A 13,941-nucleotide genomic window follows, 5' to 3' on the forward strand; every position below is an offset into this window, starting at 1 on the left:
CTCCCTGCCTCAGCTCCACGGTCTCCCCTCCTCCCCCTGCCCGTGGCATCTGCCACACTCACGGTAGGAGGACCCCGCACTGGGTGGGACAGTGACTGTGAAGGAAGCCTCCTGCTCAGGGCCTGAGCCGCCAACCACGCGGCACACGTACTCGCCGGAGTCAGCAGGGGACACGTGGTGGAGCCGCAGCCGGGAGCCGTGGGTCTGTCGGAGCGAGGAGGGCACAGCCATCAGGCCATAGCACTTCGGGCAGGGCAAGTGCCCAGGCCCACTGTACCAGCACCCGAGTTCTCCCTCGGGTCTCAGGAACCCGGGGCTCCAGCTGGGAGGGGTGAGGGAACTTCATTTACTGGATCCTACATGTCCAACCGACCCAATTTATAAAGGAGAAAGCTGCCTCAGGGAGCAAGTCAGCAGCAGGGCCAGAACGCCCAGACCCCTCGCTCCCATGCTCTGCTCCCAAAACTACTCTATCCCCTGGGGTGCCAGAGGAGGCTAGGGTTGGCATGAGGTTTGGGGTGCGGAAAGCAAACGCAGGTTGAACGCTGCCTGCCCTGGAATCCTGCCCATCAGGCCCCTGTACCTGGTGCCGGGCGGGGAGGCTGCCCCCACGCCTGTGCCATGTGACCTGCGCGTGGGCCTGCCCCGGCACCACGCAGTTCAGGTCCAGGGTCTGTCCTTCGGCCACGTGGGAGGAGGAGGCCTCGATATAGATGGGCTGGGCCAGTCCTGGGGCTGTGGGCACAATGGGTGGGTGAGAAGGGTGAGGCTCCCGGGGATGAAGGCAGGGACTAAAGGTGGTGGCAGTGAATGCCACTAATCCTGCAGGTGCGGTGGCTTGAGTCACTGACAGGACTCAGTGCCACTGACCTAAGAAGGGTCTCCATTCCTTGGGGGAGGACAAGATGCCATGGTGAGGACCCAGGCTGGTCCCCGGTGGTTGTGGGGAGGGGCTGGAGGACATTCACGGAACTGAGAGCCAGAGCCCTGCTGGAAAAGCAGGGAGGAGCAGGGAGAGGAAGGGATTCCCCACGCCCGTGCCCCAGCGTCACCCACTGCTGCTGCCACTCACCAGGAATGGGGCTTGGGCTGGAGGCCTCAATCGTGACTAGAACAGAAGCCTCCAGGGTGCCTGAGCTGCTGGTCACTTGACAGTAGTATTCTCCAGAGTCAGCCGGGGACACCTGATTCAGCCTTAGCAGGGGTCCGTGGACCTGGCCAAGGTCAGGGCAAGGCCAGAGTGAGCTGGGGAGCCGGCAGGTCCCGGTACACGCACCCCAGGACCAACATGTACTATAGCTATGAAGGCTGCATCCTATGCAAGGCAACCCCAAGACCTTAGACACTGAAGAGCACGACTTTTCATGGTAGGAGGTGGTCTAGTGTCCTGAGTAACATGTGCCCTTTTTTAATTGCATTAGTGTGCTCGGAGGCTGGTGGTGGCTCTGCTGTGCCCAGCCTGTTCTTGACCTCCTGACTCCCAGCGGTCTCCTGGTGCAGTCTTCCCAAAGCCCGGGATGTTGGAACCATTTTCCCTCCTGGCTAGATCGAGGCAGGACTGTTGGGCAGGGGTGGGGTGGGGTGGGGTGGGGTGAGGAGTGCCCACATCCCACTTTCTCCAGCTCCTGTACCTGGTGCCGGGCAGGAAGGCTGCCCCCGCGCCTGTGCCATGTGACCTGGGCGTGGGCCTGTCCAGGGACTATGCAGTTCAGATCCAGGGTCTGCCCTTCGGCCACATGGGAGGAGGAGGTCTCAATGCGGATGGGTGGGGCTCCGCCTGGGGCTGAGGCACAGGAAGAGGTCAGTGAGCTGGGACTCCCACCCCTTTGCCCTCAACCCCTACTATCCCTGGGTGCCCAGATTTTCAGACCAGAGGCCAGACCACATATTGAGAGGTGGCCTCCGTCCGTCCCCCCTGCTCCCTTCCCCTCCCACTGCCCATTCCCCTGAGGCCTGGGGCAGCTAGGCTGGCCTGGGGGAAATGGCTCATCACTCTCTTGGCCCCGCCCCAGACAATGGCCCCACTATCTCCTCTTGTGCTCCTAGCACCACGGGTGGCCAGGGCTCAGGGCCAGGCACCTCCACACAGATCACTCATTTTTCTCAAACGTGAACAACGTGTGGCTAAGAACCCAGGCTCTGGGGCCAGACTGCCCGGGTTCAAAACCCAGCTCTGGGGGCACCTGGGTGGCTCAGTCAGTTAAGCATCCAGTTCTTGATATCTCACAGTTCGTGAGATCAAGCCCTGTGTCAGGCTCTGTGCTGACAGCATGGAGCCTGTTTGGGATTCTCCCTCTCTGTCTCTTTCTCTCTGCCCCTCCCCTGCTCATGCGCAGGTGCACGTTCTCTCTCTCTTAAAATAAATAAACTTAAAAACGCACACAGACAACCCAGCCCTGCCACTTATTAGCTGTGTGACCTTTGGAAAGCGACTTCATCTCTCTGTGTTTCAGTTTCCCCATCTATAAAATGAACAGAACAATCATGCCTACCTCAAACAGTTTCTATGAGGATAAAATGAGCTAATGTGTAAACAGAACAGGGCCCGGCACCTAGTTAAGTGCCAGATCATGTTCTTTACTTAGCAATTCATGTGCTGCTATCACATCTGCTATAGTCACATATAACTTGTGCTGTTAATTACTTTACATTTTCTTGTCAATTGATTCACTGAACAAAACCCTTTGAATACTTAGCCCTGTTGTAGGCAAAGATTTCCCCGAAATCATGACGGGTTTCATGTGTTGCTGTTTTCTCTAATATAAAAGATTTTTGCCGGGGTACCACGCCAGTCTCCCTCACGTACCCCCAGAGGTGTAGTTCCAGCCTTTAGGGAACTCATGTGATTGTCGCAAGAGTTCTGCCGTCCCCATGTTACGGATAAGGAAAGGGAAGCACGGAGAGAGTCCCTTGCACAACATCTCAGAGCATGGACAGAGGAGCTGGGACTCAAGCCCACATATCAGGCACGAGAGATAAATCCCACTTGACCTAGCTCCCAACCTCTGCTTGCTGGTTCCTCTCCCTTCCTCCCTCCTCCAGCCTCCCAGCCCCACCACAGGGACCCTTACCAGGGACAGGAACAGCACTGGAGCCAGAGGCCTCAATGTTGACCAGGACTGAGGCCTCCAGGGGGCCCGAGCTGCTCACCACCTGGCACACGTACTCGCCCGAGTCAGCCGGGGACACCTGGTACAGCCTCAGCCGTGAGCCATGGGCCTGAGCCGGGGGGCAGGGTGGGGAAACAGAGCAGCAGAGTGAGATGGCAGTCGGGAGTCCTGGAAGGCTGGAGGCAAGGTCTGACCTCTGACCTAGGCAGGCACTGTGCCCCACAGAGGCTCCGGACCTCCTTCCTCAGTAGATCTGGGGGGAGGGGGGCAGAGACTCCGACCAGGGTCCCCCCCATCCAGCAACCCTCCCACCATTTCCTGCCCCCAACTCCCATACCTGGTGGTGAGTGGGGAGGCTGCCCCCGCGCTTGTGCCACGTGACCTGGGCGTGGGCCTGGCCAGGGACCACGCAGTTCAGATCCACGGTCTGCCCTTCGGCCACGTGGGAGGAAGACGACTCGATTCTGACGGGCATCGTACCGCCAGGGACTGCGGGCACAGAAACAGCAGATTTGGGAACAACTGGGTTGGTAGGAGCCACAGCCATAAAAATCCCTGTTGCTCAAGGTAATAATAACAGTGAACACCTATTAAGCACTGGGAGCATGCCAGGCGCTGTTCCAGGCACTTCGTGTGTAAGAACTCATTAACTCTTCGCAAAATTCATGAACTCTCTGTGAGAATGGAAGCACCCTATCTTCTGTACCGTCCAGTACTGTGCTACTAGCCATGTTACGTGTGGCCACTGAGCACTCGAAACACGGTGACCTGAATGGCGAACTTTAACTGTAGCGGCCACCATACTGGACGGCAGCGTGAGGCTGGAATGACGGGCATCCCCATTTCACTGATGAGGACGAAGCTGAGAGAGGAGAGGACTTCACTCAAGTCTCTTAGTGGTGCAGGCAGGATTTGAACCCAAGCGCTTTTCTGCAGAGCCTTTGCCCTGGACTGCCACCCTCAGCCGAGAGCTCTGACCGCTGACTCCCCAGGGAGCACTGTTTTTCGAGTCTCCAGTCCTTTCTCAGACTCACCAGAGGGGCTGCCAGTGCTGGGGGACACTGAGACCACGATGGAGGCCTCCTGGGCATCGATGTTGTTGTTGGCCCGGCACACGTACTCGCCGGAGTCAGCCACAGACATGTGGTGCAGCCGTAGGCGGGAGCCATGGGCCTGGCGGGGACGGGGAAAGAGGAGGAGAGGAGTCGAGGGGCCAAGAAGTCACCAGCTAGCTCAGGCCTCCTTCCAGGCCTCCCTCGTCAGACTGGCTGAGGCCACCCTCCGTCAACCAAGGGCAAGAGGGAGGGCCGCCCCGGGGCTACTGCTTCCCTTCCGGTCCTTTGCCCACTGGGGCTGTCCCTGCAGTGCCTGCCCCAGCAGGTAGGGGTTCTGGCCTCACTGTCACAGCTCCACTCCATACCTGGTGTTGGGCAGGAAGGCTGCCCCCACGCTTGTACCACGTGATGGTGGCCTGGGGCTGCCCGGCGACTACGCAGTTCAGATCCAAGGTCTGTCCTTCGACCACTGTGGGGGACGAGGACTCGATCTTGATTGGTGGGGAGACCCTGGGCACTGGAGACAGAGAAGGACAGACCACACAGCCAGAGTCAGACAACAGTGATGGCTCCAGGGACCGCTCTGCCTCCCCCTGCGCCCACTTGCCTGGATCCCCTGCCCTGTGCCCTCTCACCATGGGAGGAGCCGCTGCCCTCGATGGTAACGATGAGTGAGGTCTCCTGGGACCCGGCACCGTTACTGACGTGACACACGTACTCGCCAGAGTCTGCAGGTGTCACCTGGGGGATCCGCAGTCGGGAGCCCACGATCTGAGGGGGAACACGTGTCAGTGGGTGGACGTAGCACCCCCGTGTCTCCGGGGCCGCTGCCCTGGACTCCAGGAGCCTCCCTGCTCGCCTGGGCTGGCCTCCCCCTGGACGTCCTTCAGAACTCCCTCAGCAGCCTTCCTGAGGCTCTAGGCTGGGGTGGACAGTGTCTCTGGCCTTGGACTGTTCTCACCTGTCACCTGTGCCAAAAGACTGCTGAGGCCATCCCTGGTGAGTCCCCAGTGCCCTGCTGTGGCTTCTATGACACTGCTGTCACAGGGCATGTCCACCCCATTCACTAGCCTGTGAGCCCCCTGAGGGCAGGCGTCTGCCTCATTCCACTTGGAATCCTTGGTGCCAGGTACAGACTTGGCCCGGAGCTATTCTCAGGGGCGTTCAGTGAGTGAGTAAATCATAGAATGTTCTATTGAAATATGGGATCCAACTGAGGTCAGTGAGATCTACGTATTTTGTCGGCATTGGTCCAGGGCCCATCCAGTAAGAACACTCCATGTTTGCTGAATGACTGAATGAGCACAGAAAAGGTGTTGAGAACCCCTCCTGAATCCTATCAGCGCCAGTGTGCCCAGTTTTTGCACCACCACCCAATGCCTCCATACCTGGTGCCGGCTGGGTAGGCTACCTCCACGCTTATACCAGGTGATGGTGTGCGGGGCTTGGCTGGCCACCAGGCAGTTGAGGTCCAGGACGTGTCCATTGGCCAGGGAGGCTGAGGAGGACTCGATGCGGACGGGGTATACCACGCCCTGGGCTGGGAGGGTGAGACAGGAGGCAGGGTGTGGGAGCCGCTGAGGTTGGAGTGGCTCCCCCACTGTTTGTTAGGACCCTTGAGACACTCACGGTGGGAGGGGCCAAGGCGCTGCTGGATAGTGACAAGGACTGAGGCTTCTTGGGTGCCCGAGCTGCTGACCACACGGCATATGTACTCCCCAGAGTCGGCTGGGGTCACCTGGGGCAGCCGCAGCCTCGAGCCATGCACCTGGAAGGGCCAGGAGGAAGGCAGGCTCAGGGTCAGGCTGTGGGGCTCACAGCCAGCCTCCTGTTCCCTTCCCTGGCCCCCCTCCCAGGCCAGTCCAGCCAACTGGACTTGAGAGAAGCTCTTTCTGGAAAAACCACCATTTATGACCCTTCAATCCCCCTGCCCCAGCGTCGGGACTGGGTCCAATGAGAAGAAGAGGGCAGCCAACATTTGTCAATGTGCTATGGGGCAGGTGAGGTAGGCAGTGTGAGCCCGTTTGACAGAGGAGGAAATTAAAGATTAAGGAAGTCAGATGACTGGCCTAAAGTCACACAGCAGGCAAAGTGGCAGAACAGTGTCTAAACTCAGATATGCCTAAAGTCAAAGCCTGTATACTCTCTTCTGCAGTCATGAGGGGCTTTCAGGCTCCCCCTTAGCTCCCTTCCTCCTACCTGGTGCCGAGCGGGGAGGCTGCCCCCTCGCTTGTGCCACGTGATCTGGGCATGGGCCTGCCCAGCAACCAGGCAGTTCAGATCCAAGGTCTGCCCTTCAGCCACATGGGAGGAGGATGACTCGATCCGGACTGGGGGAGTGACCCCCAGTGCTGGGGACAGAAGGCAGAGGGTCAATCCCTGGCTAAGAGGGGAGGTGAGGTGGATGTGAGTGAAGGTGGGGGGTCTCACGGGATCCTGCCAGTGTCTCCCGCGGCTGGGCCCCTAGCCCTGCCCTACCCCCAGTGCTGCTTACCAGGTACAGAGCCTGCAGGCTCAATGGTCACCAGGACAGAGGCCTCCAGGGGCACCGAGCCACCCACCACGCGGCACACATACTCGCCCGAGTCAACTGGGGACACCTGGTGTAGTCTCAGCAGTGAGCCGTGGGTCTGGCCGGAATGGAGGTGAGCTCAGAGGGGGCTCTCATGGGACCCTTGCACCTATAACCTGCCCCCCTGCCTCACTCTCTGACCTCTGAGTCCTGGCCATCAGCTTTGTCCTGCTTAGGGGAGGCCTCGTCCCAAGGGTAGAGGGTGGTCAGGAGAAGCCATGGTGAACTGAGCAAACCCTGATACCACCTTCCATCAAGTCTAAGACACATCTTTTTTTTTTTTTTTTTTTTTAAGTAGGCATCACACCCGGCATGGGGCCCAACGTGGGGCTTGAACTCACAACCCTGAGATCAAGACCTGAGCTGATATCAAGTTAGATGCTTAACTGACTGAGCCACCCAGGTGCCCTAACACACTTTTTAATGTCTCTGAAATCAAGACACATTCTACAGTCAATAACTTTACAATGATAACGGGCAGCTTTTTGTCCTTAGACGTACAGAAACTAATATTGCATCTTGCAATCGACAGCATCCTAAAGTCTATAAAATACAGTAATATTAATCATCGCTAACGGTACTATGGTAACAACAGCTTGGCAATTTCTGTGTGCCAGAGCTCTGAGCACTTTGCACATACGCTAATTCACTTCATCCTTAAGACAGTTCTGTAGGATAGATACCATTTTACAGATGTTGAAGCTATGGCACAGAGAGTTTAAGTAACTTGCCCAAGGTCATAGGCTAGTAAGTGGGGGAAGCAGCATTCACACCTAGGCTGGCCAGTCCTAGAGTCTGGGCCCTAATCATTGTACTATCTATCCACCTGTGCAATGGGGTCCAAGGCTTCCCCTGTCTCCAAGGAGACTTCAGCCCTCCCCATCCTTGACCTCCACCACCCAGGGCCTCCCTCCTGTCTCCTTCTTGGCCTGTCCATCTTCCAGGCCTGTACCTGGTGCCGGGCAGGGAGGCTGCCCCCACGCTTATGCCACGTGACCTGGGCGTGGGCCTGCCCAGGCACTATGCAGTTCAGATCCAGGGTCTGCCCTTCAGCCACGTGGGAGGAGGAGGACTCGATGCGGATGGGCTGGGTGCTGCCCGGAGCTGGGGGACAGGAGGGTCACCAGTCACTCAGTTCGCTAGGGCTGCCCCTGCCCAGCCCCGTCTTCCATCCCGGCCCAACCTGGTGGTGTCACTCACGATAGGCAAAGTTGGCCCCCTGGGTCCTGGTTACGGTGACTGTGATAGAGGCCTCCATACCATTGCTGGCCCGGCAAACGTACTCGCCTGCGTCGGCTGGCGAGGCCTGGAAGATGTACAGGCGGGAGCCGCGGACCTGGGCAGCCAGGGCAGGGGTGTGAGAGCGAGGCTTCCCACAGCCTAGCAGACGCCCACCTGTTCTGCTCCTCTGAGCTGGGAACTGCCAGCCGCCCAGCTCAGGGGCCAAGACCCCCTCAACCTACTGCCCAGAGCTCGGCCTGGCCAGCCCCTCCCACCTTTCTGCCCCTGGGTACCTGGTGCCGGGCGGGGAGGCTGCCCCCACGCTTGTACCACGTGACCTGGGCATGGGCCTGCCCTGCCACCACACAGCTCAGATCCAGGGTCTGCCCCTCGGCCACTGTGGGGGATGTGGACTCGATCCTGACAGGGGGGACAGGTCCTGGGGCTGTGGGGAACGAAGCAAAGGTAGCAGACGATCCCCGGCAGAGAGGGCAAGAACGGTCCACCTCAGAGCCACACAGGCCTGGTCTTCTGAGGCCAGGCTCCTATGTTTGGGGGTTGCTGGCCTGGGTTTGGTTCACCTTGAGTGGAGGGCCAGGGCAGGGGCCAAGCCTTGCGGAAGGGAGCAAGGAAGTGGGGGAGAAGGGGGTAGTTGAGGCTGGGAGAGAGGAGGAAGAGGCTGGAGCAGAAACACGAGGCACTGTGTGGCCAGAGAAAAGTGAGGAAGGTGGCGTCTTCCAGCTCCAGCGCGGGCCTCCTGCCCCCACCCTCCCGATGGCAGCAGGAGCCGCTAGGACCTCAGCAGCTTGGAAGGCCCTCAGCCCCTTCCGCTTGCCCCGCCCTTGGGCAGTTACTCACCAGGGATGGAGCCCGGAGGGGAGCCGGAGGCCTTGATGTCGACCAGGACGGAGGCCTCCAGGGGCCCAGAGCCAAGGACCACGCGGCATATGTACTCGCCCGAGTCGGCTGGAGACACCTGGTGCAGCCGCAGCAGCGAGCCATGGGTCTGAATGCAAACGGGAGGGTTGGCAGGGGGCCAGAGGGGCCCCATCTACCCCTCCAGAAGGCTGGTCCCGAGGACGGCTGTACCTGGTGCCGGGCGGGGAGGCTGCCCCCACGCCTGTGCCATGTGACCTGCGCGTGGGCCTGCCCGGGCACCACGCAGTTCAGGTCCAGGGTCTGTCCTTCAGCCACGTGAGAGGAGGAGGACTCGATGCGGATGAGCTGGGTGCTGCCCGGAGCTGGGGCTCCTCCAGGAGCTGGCACAGAGGAACTGGTAAGGGGCCGGGGCTCCCGAGCCCCAGTCCTGCAGCCCTGGGGCAGAGCACCCAGGGACATGACCAGGGCCTGGCTTGGGAGGGCAGATGGGAGGCCTTTCTAAGGCTGGGACCATGCTTTTCTACCTCAGCATGGTCAGTCAGGCCCCTCCTTCTGTCACCCTCACCTCCAACTTTGGACTTGAGGCCCATTTGCCCACCCATGACTTCCTGATTAGGATAAGCTGCTATGGCCTACAGGCAACCAGAGCCCTTCAGTGCCCAGGCCAGGCCGAGGGACGCAGACAACAATGTTACAAGTCTCTCCTGGAGAGTGTTTGTCATCTGCTCACACCACAGGGTAGTGGTCTTGTCCCCCTTCCACAGACGAGAAAACTGAGTCCCTAAAATGTGGAATAAATAACCAGTTCAAAGCTGATAAGGGGTAGAGGCATGATTTGAACCCAGGTCAGCCTGACTCCCGACTCAGTGTTTAATCCTGACTCTGCTGCTTCCTGATGAAATCTGAAACAGTATCCTCGTCGTAGGGTCCCAGGTAAGCCAGATCAACCTTATCCCCACCCTTAGTCCCCTCACATCCCCAAAGCCCCCCTAGAGCACCCCCTCTTGTCTGGCTGTCATGGAAGAGTCCTTCCCTGGGATCAGTGGGGAGATCCTAGGGCTTGGCCTCTGCCCGGACCCACTTGGCTCCTCACCTGGGGTGTAGCCAGGGCCTGGGTGGGTGTTGTGGAAGACAGAGACGACGATGGAGGCCTCCTTGGGGCCTGACTCGTTCTCCACTCGGCAGACATATTCTCCAGAATCAGCTGGAGAAACCTGGGGAAGCCGTAACCGGGAGCCATGCACCTGGGACAGGTTGGGACGCAGGTGTGTGAGGGTAAGGAGGGGCTGCGGTCACCACTTCCTCTGAGCCTTAGTGAGTCACTCATCAGGCTCTCACTGGCTCCGCTCTGGGCTGCCCCATGACAGAAGCTGGACAGGGGGAGAAATAAGGGCTGGCCGTCGCTCGTGGAGGGCGTCCGGGCCGTGTGAAGCCTCTGCCTAGGAGGATCACTCCCAGGTCCCTCACCGCAGGCTCCAGGGCCCTCATACCTGGCTGTGGGGAGGCAGGCTGCCCCCTCGCTTGTACCACGTGATGGAGGTGTGGGCCAGGCCGGCCACCACACAGTTGAGGTCCAGCGTCTGGCCTTCAGTCACCGAAGGCGATGAGGACTCGATCCTGACTGGCGGGGAGCTGGCACCTGGGGGGTATCAGCGGCGGACTGAGTAGGCCTCGGGGAGCCCTGGCTTGCCCTCCCCGCTCCTTTAGTCCCCAGAGGCCCCGCACCTGGAAGGACAACCACTTGGATCCGGGCCTGCGCGGTGCCCGCGGGGCTGCTGGCCACGCAGAGGTAGAAGCCGGCGTCGGCAGCCGTGATGGCCGGGATGAGCAGCGTGGCGATGTCTGTGCGCTCGGACCGGGCCTGCCGCACGGTGGGAAGGGTCAGCCGCCCGAGGGGGCGAGGCAGCCTGGCAAGGGCTAGCCAGCGAGGATGGGGGAAGGGGGCAGAAAGGGTAGTTGGACACGAGGGAGGACAGAGCCAGGCGGCTGGCTAAGCAAGAGGCCAGCAGCCGCTACCTGCCCGGGTGCGCCGAACAGGACGTCTGAGCAGGCCGCCGTTTCGGAAGTGAAGGAAACCGGAAGGGGGAGAAGACTTGGTAGGGAGGGGAGACGGGAAAGGAAGGCGGTAGGTGCCGTGACCCTGTTGAGCCTGCGGGCCGGCCCGGACAGAGTTCCTCACCTGTGGGGGGAGGCTGCCCCCTTCCTTCCTCCAGGTGATGGTGGCGCTGGGCACCCCTGCGGCCCTGCAGTACAGCCTGACGGTGCGACCTTCGTGTACCTGAGTCCTCTCTGGGCTCACCTGGACCCTGGGCCCGCTGCCCCCTGCACACAGAGGCCTGTGAGGACATCTCTCTGGACTGCCCGCGGGCTCCCAAGCTCCACCCTCAGCCGTGTCCCCTCACCATGCACGTGGAGCACGGCCCTGGCCACGTGCTGCCCGGCACTGTTAAGGGCACGACACAGGTACTGGGCTTGATCCGAGGGCTCGACGGCTGGCAGGCGCAGGATGCCGCCGTGGATCTGTGCCTTCTGAGGGAGCTGGCCGCCAGGGCCCCCTGACGGAAAGGGGTGGCATCAGCACCCACCGGGCACCGCCAGGCCCTGTGGGTGGTAGGTCCCACAGCCTGGAGTCCCGCCCCTGGCCCCCCACATCCAGGGGAGGGAGGCCCTGCCGTCAGTCCTGCCACGGCTTCACCTGTCCACTCGAGGGTGGGCGCGGGGTTCCCGGTGGCACTGCAGCGGAACTCGGCCAGCTGTCCGGGCTGCACGGTGAGCTGCGGCGGATGGATGGAGACCACCGGGGCGGACGGGGTGCCCGAGGCTGACGGGGGAGGAAGAAGCAGTATGTGAGAAGCAGGGTGAGGAGCGCCCCCTTGCTGTTGGTCCCTGTTCTACTCCAGCCCCTCATGGCCCTGTGTTCCCAGAGGCCAGAGGGAGCTTTTAAAATGTCCCCGGGTGCCAGGGGCGTCTGGGTGGCTCGGATGGGAAAGCGTCTAACTTTGGCTCTGGTCACGATCTCAGGGTTCGTGAGTTCGAGCCCCGCGTCGGGCTCTGTGCTGACAGCACGGAGCCTGGAGCCTGCGTCCGATTCTGTCTCCCTCTCTCCCTGCCCCTCCCCCATTCACACTCTGTTTCTCTCTCTCTCGAAAATAAACAGACATTAAAAAAATACTTTTAAAAATGTCCATGGTTCTTGATACTTCCCCATTTAAGGCCTGTTGGTGGCTCCCCAGGGCTTTTCGAATAAAATCCGAACTCCTTGCTGTGCTGTGATCCACCTCTGCCCACAGCTTCACGTTCTTTACCCCCTTCCCACAGCTCCAGCCACGCTAACCCTGCCGATCCTCAAACACATCAACATGCACCTGCTGCAGGGCCTTTGCACGTGTTGGTTCCTTTGCCGAGAACACTCTCCGCCAGCTCTTCAAGTGGCTGAACACATCCTCTTCCTTCAGCTTTCAGCCCAGACGTCACCTCCTCAGGGAGGCCCTCCCTGACCACCCCATGGAAAGTAGCCACCCTTCACCTACCTCACTGTCTGTTCCTATCCCGGCCCTCATCACCGTGTGAAATTCCGTTGTTTGTTCATTTGTTCCCATGCTTATTTTTTTTTTTATTTTATTTTAACTTGTTTTATTTTTTATTTTTTTAAATTTACATCCGAGTTAGTTAGCATATAGTGCAACAATGATTTCAGGAGTAGATTCCTTAGTGCCCCTTCCCCATTTAGCCCATCCCTCCTCCCACAACCCCTCCAGCAACCCTCTTGTTTGTTCTCTATATTTAAGTCTCTTCTGTTTTGTCCCCCTCCCTGTTTTTACATTATTTTTGTTTCCCTTCCCTTATGTTCATCTGTTTTGTCTCTTAAAGTCCTCATATGAGTGAAGTCCTAGGATTTTTGTCTTTCTCTGACTGACTAATTTCACTTAGCACGATACCCTCCAGTTCCAGCCACGTAGGTGCAAATGGTGTTCCTATGCTTCTTGTCTCCCTATTAGAACACGTGGTGCAGGAGGGCAGAGCCCCTGTTTGTCCTCCCCCCCCATCTCTTCAGAGTCTAGTCAGGCCCAGGCACACAAACTGTTCACAAACCGTCAGCTGAATCAAGAAATGGTCGCCAGTCCCGGTGGGCAGGGGGGAAGGCCGTGGGTGGGTGGGCCAGGTGTGGAAGTGAATGGTGTACCTTGCACGTGCAGTGTGGCCGTGCCCTGGTCCATGGCGAACATGTTGGAGCCCGTGCAGACGTAGGTGCCCGCGTCGCTCGGCTGTACGTTGCGAATGGTCAGGATGCCGTTGAAATCCATGGCTCGGGCTGGCAGTTTCCCATTGTGCAGGCGGGTCCAAACCAGGGTGTAAGCGGGAGACTGCAGGCGGGGTAAGGAGGGTGGGATGGCGGTCAGAGGCGAACTTCAGAGACACTAGAAGCCAGAGCCGCCCTCCCCTGATGTCCACGCACGGCTCCGCCCACCTTGCTCTTGGCTGTGCAGATGAAGGTGACATCAGCCCCGGGGCGCACGCTCTGGCTCCGCTGCTCCTCCACGGTCACCGTGATGGGCTTGCTTGGAGCCTCTGTGGTGACAGGAGGCACCCCCTGAGCCAGGTGCTGGCCAGGCCCCGTCTCCCGTGGCCACTTTCTTTCTCTCTCTCCATCGCCCTGTCTGGGTGTCACTTCCCTCCCAGGCTAGCTCAGATTCCACTGCGTGCCCTGGTGCCTCCCTCCCTCACGCTGGCTCAACCCCACGGCTTCTTCCCACTGGCACCGAGAGCCACAGGCTGCAATCAAAGAGCATCACGCTGCCACGAGTCCACCTGGCGTCGATTCATGGTCACAGACCACGAAATTGCCCTTAACACTTTGCACTTCACTCCACTGGGCTTCTCTGTCTGGTCTGAGTCTCCGTCCTCCCCAACAATTTCACACCTCCAGCCTCTCCACCCACCCGCACCCCACTTCCGTTTCCACAGCCGAAGGCTTCAGTTCACGCTTGCTGAAGAAATCGAGACTACCAGCCAGGACTTTGCCCATCTTCCCAAATCCACCCACCTGCCCTCCCTCCTTCCTGGTCCCACAGGACGAGACCCTTCCCCCCCAACCCATCACCGC

At 59.7% G+C, this 13,941-nt stretch overlaps 1 protein-coding gene across 8 annotated transcripts in view; it reads right to left on the reverse strand.

Annotated features, from left to right (window-relative positions):
• Window positions 1-13,941, reverse strand: part of HSPG2 (heparan sulfate proteoglycan 2) — a 99,909-nt gene that overhangs the window by 15,702 nt on the left and 70,266 nt on the right. For all 8 annotated transcript variants that reach the window (XM_045035257.1, XM_045035256.1, XM_045035255.1 and 5 more), the window contains 26 exons: window positions 13,306-13,406; window positions 13,021-13,201; window positions 11,533-11,658; window positions 11,240-11,392; window positions 11,017-11,159; window positions 10,563-10,698; window positions 10,328-10,476; window positions 9,931-10,081; window positions 9,048-9,217; window positions 8,817-8,964; window positions 8,252-8,403; window positions 7,938-8,073; window positions 7,690-7,841; window positions 6,660-6,795; window positions 6,365-6,516; window positions 5,795-5,933; window positions 5,554-5,705; window positions 4,801-4,936; window positions 4,531-4,682; window positions 4,145-4,283; window positions 3,448-3,599; window positions 3,072-3,219; window positions 1,632-1,783; window positions 1,073-1,214; window positions 584-735; window positions 63-204 (listed from right to left, as the gene is read on the reverse strand). In XM_045035257.1, the coding sequence (XP_044891192.1) occupies window positions 63-204; window positions 584-735; window positions 1,073-1,214; window positions 1,632-1,783; window positions 3,072-3,219; window positions 3,448-3,599; window positions 4,145-4,283; window positions 4,531-4,682; window positions 4,801-4,936; window positions 5,554-5,705; window positions 5,795-5,933; window positions 6,365-6,516; window positions 6,660-6,795; window positions 7,690-7,841; window positions 7,938-8,073; window positions 8,252-8,403; window positions 8,817-8,964; window positions 9,048-9,217; window positions 9,931-10,081; window positions 10,328-10,476; window positions 10,563-10,698; window positions 11,017-11,159; window positions 11,240-11,392; window positions 11,533-11,658; window positions 13,021-13,201; window positions 13,306-13,406 (3,792 nt within the window). The remainder of the gene's footprint in view (window positions 1-62; window positions 205-583; window positions 736-1,072; window positions 1,215-1,631; window positions 1,784-3,071; window positions 3,220-3,447; window positions 3,600-4,144; window positions 4,284-4,530; window positions 4,683-4,800; window positions 4,937-5,553; window positions 5,706-5,794; window positions 5,934-6,364; window positions 6,517-6,659; window positions 6,796-7,689; window positions 7,842-7,937; window positions 8,074-8,251; window positions 8,404-8,816; window positions 8,965-9,047; window positions 9,218-9,930; window positions 10,082-10,327; window positions 10,477-10,562; window positions 10,699-11,016; window positions 11,160-11,239; window positions 11,393-11,532; window positions 11,659-13,020; window positions 13,202-13,305; window positions 13,407-13,941) is intronic.

Source organism: Felis catus, chromosome C1, assembly GCF_018350175.1.
Source record: "Felis catus isolate Fca126 chromosome C1, F.catus_Fca126_mat1.0, whole genome shotgun sequence".
Lineage (NCBI taxonomy): Eukaryota > Metazoa > Chordata > Mammalia > Carnivora > Felidae > Felis > Felis catus.